Source organism: Sitodiplosis mosellana, unplaced genomic scaffold, assembly GCF_009176505.1.
Source record: "Sitodiplosis mosellana isolate CC-2019 unplaced genomic scaffold, AAFC_SMos_1.0 Smas_scaffold_4122, whole genome shotgun sequence".
In the NCBI taxonomy this organism is placed as follows: domain Eukaryota; kingdom Metazoa; phylum Arthropoda; class Insecta; order Diptera; family Cecidomyiidae; genus Sitodiplosis; species Sitodiplosis mosellana.
This window is the reverse complement of record NW_022599364.1, coordinates 1-3,230: the sequence shown is the minus strand read 5'-3', so window position 1 is coordinate 3,230 and position 3,230 is coordinate 1. Positions and strand designations below refer to the sequence as shown.

Here is a 3,230-nt window from a genome sequence, read left to right as displayed (position 1 = left end):
GCATGCGGAAGAGACATGCGGTCACTCAGTAAATAAATATCGATGCGGCTCACTCATTAAATAAATGAGCTCAGTTTTTTACTACATTCTATTAATATTTCAATGTTTGCACTGAATTCAACTAATAAGAAAGGAAAAATAAATAAAACGGGAGTATTGAATGGCATTCAAATAAAAACAAAACAAATGCAACAGTGCACTAAAGTCGTCACGAGCGCAAAAATCGTCACCGATATAGACACAAACGCATTAGTATCTTATTGCTTCGGTCATAGTCAAACGACTGCAAGAATACGAAGTATATGCGAAAGAAGTACGAACTTTGTTCGTGTTTGAAATTGAGCGACTCAAATGTTTGTTGAAGAAAAAACGATTAATTCGATTTGTGAATAAACCAAATCAGCAGAGAGCCAATGCAAACGGAACGGAAAGAAATTGATAAGAGACTTTTGTTATTGCGCATAACCTTCATTTTGATTGTTTATTTTGGTAATAATGAATTTTCTTAAGATGGATCTTCTCTATAAACGTCATTTAAATTATTTGAATGTTCTCCTTATGAAAAACTAATTCCAAATTTTGAGGCGATGAATAAGCCGTTAATAATCCATGAATGATGAAATATTAATGCTTCAAAATCTAATCAGCCCCATGATGTGGTTTAAATGCCTAAGAATGGTAAAAAAAACGCAATTTCAAGTATCTTTCGTTTTAGTTCTGAATTTAACATCAAAATCACCTGAACTGGTGGTTGCTCCTTGTCAAATTTAATAACTTCGTAGTTGTTGTTCACCACTCCATTCGGTATGATGACCTCATCTCTCCTGTAGATCACTTGGGTTGCTTCAGTTTGTTTGATAAATCGCGAATGAAAAATCTTCCAAGCGACGGCCATCACAATTAAGGTGAAACCGAGTGCCATCAAACATGTCATCACGAACAAATACTTTTCCAGTGAAATCAAACTATGATGCATCTTGTTGACTGTGATCTGATGCTCTCGGTTAGTGTTGTTTTCAACGTACTTTGACAAATATTTGTCATTGTGCAACGCAGTCAAATTATTATCAATCGAATTTCGTAATTTTTCACTTTCAGTCAGTTTTGTAAAATTAAATTCAAGTGCCTCTGCTTCTTTCATTTTTGCTTGAGTGTTTTCTGCCGCTTCAGGGTCATGTAATCTGATCACTTCGCCTGTTGTAGTAATTTCTATTTTTGTTGATTCAACATGTTTTTGGTTCAATTCAGCATTTTCCGAAGTCGTAGCAATTTCAACTGTTTGAATAAATGATGGAGCTGCGGTTGCTTCAAATTGATTTGCTGTGGTTTCTACCGATGGAACCGTAGTTGTTTCGGTAGGATTCAATATCACTTCCTTTGAAGGAGTCGTTGTACTTTCCCTTGAATTATCTTGAACAGTTTCTTCATTGTCCGAATTGCAATGGATTCGATTTTTTATCGTGTCGAAATGAAGCGGTGTGATTGTTTCAAATAACTTCTGGAAGTACGAACAATTGAAATTATTGCTGTCTATGCCTGCTATTTTCAAATTCTCGTTTATATTCGACGCTGTGAATCCATTAAGCTCTCGCAACTGATTTTTGACGATGGATAAATATACCAGCTGTTCCGGTTGGACCATAGCAATCTGAACATCCAATGTTTTTAGTTGATTTCTCGATAAATCTAATGATTTTAAAACAGGCGAAAACGTGCCCGCCTTGATTTCTGATAAGTCGCAGTTGGACAATGACAGAGTTTCAAGGTAAACATTTTTCGCAAATGTTTTGTTGTTCACTGTTTTAATGGCATTGTTTGATATATTAAAATACGATAAATTCTCTAGAAAGTACAAGGCATCAACTTTTAAAGCCGCAATCTGATTAAATGAAACATCAACATGTTTTATGCTTGAATGTGCATCAAATATTTGCCGATCCAATGACTTAAGTTCATTGTTTGCCAGTATTACTTTTTCCAAATTGGGCACACCCAAAAATGCAAAGAAATCAATTCTTGATATTTTGTTGTGCGAAAAATTCACTTCGATGAGTTTTTCCATTTTGTGGAACAAAAACGACGGAATTTCAACAATATTATTAAACGATAAGTCCAACGTTTTCAACTCAACAAGTTTTTGAAATGTATCGACCGGCAAATCACTAATGTTATTGAATGACAATAACAAAGTTTCCAGATGGTTCCCATCGGAGAAAGCGTTTGAATCGAAAAAATTGATTTGATTTTTCGAACAGTCTAAATATTTAAGATTTGTGCATTTACTAAATAAATCTGCTGGAACCACACTTATTCGATTGGAACTTAAATATAAGTTTTTCAATGCACGAAACTTTTGAAACAGTTCGACACTCAATTCACTAATTTTATTTTCATTCAAGGTAAGTAACGTTAAGTGATCTGCAGTGGAAAAAGCTTCAGGAGCAATGAATGCGATTTGATTGTATGAAATTTCCAATTTTACTAAATTAACTGCATCGTGGAATAAATTTGCCGACACTTCAGTGAGTTTGTTGTCAGATGCGTTCAGATTTTTCAGATTTGTGGCTCCTGCAAAATTCTCTGGTCGCAATGTTTCTATGCCAAGATTTGATAAATTCAAATCATACACATCATAGTACACTTCAAAAGTATTGTTTGGGATTTGCTTGAATTTACAGTTTTTGAAGTTTATTGAACCGATATACCACTTATAAAATCCATTTTGGTCTCCGCACACAGACCAACCACTTGAAAAATAGTTTTTTTCCGCATAGTTTTCGATACAAATGAATTTTAGAGCCCATTTGCCTGGACTTGCACTTTTATCACAGCGACAATTACCAATATATTGATATTTTTCGGAAGAGACACCGTGAAGCACAGCCAAAATGACAAAAATCATGTAAATGAAATGTGAACTCATTTTGCTGCTTTATTGCGAACGAAATAAGTAACCGATCGTTTCGAAGTGTACTTGTGCACTGAAATTTAGTGTCAGTTAAAGTCAGCGGTAAAGTGTATTAAATTGCTGATGCTACAATTTCATGAAGCATATGTTGGCGATTTCTTTGCACATATCGAATACCAAATTAGAACTTCACCTGGTTTTTTTTTTTCTAAAAAAAATGCATTAAAAGCGGAGCGAAAATGACACTTATTTAGATTAAGCAGAGCAAATAAAACATAAAACGCATGAAATACGCGAAGAAAGCAGCCAATGAAAAAAAAAA

General features: G+C 34.3%; 1 protein-coding gene across 1 annotated transcript; it reads right to left on the bottom strand.

The window, feature by feature from the left end:
* Window positions 1–447: 447 nt before the first annotated feature.
* Window positions 448–3,230, bottom strand: LOC129572101 (chaoptin-like). The gene is made up of 2 exons (XM_055452017.1): window positions 740–3,230; window positions 448–669 (listed from the first exon to the last, which is right to left on the bottom strand). Exons 1-2 carry the CDS (start codon window positions 2,921–2,923, stop codon window positions 640–642), a joined length of 2,214 nt encoding a protein of 737 aa, XP_055307992.1. The 5' UTR covers window positions 2,924–3,230; the 3' UTR covers window positions 448–639.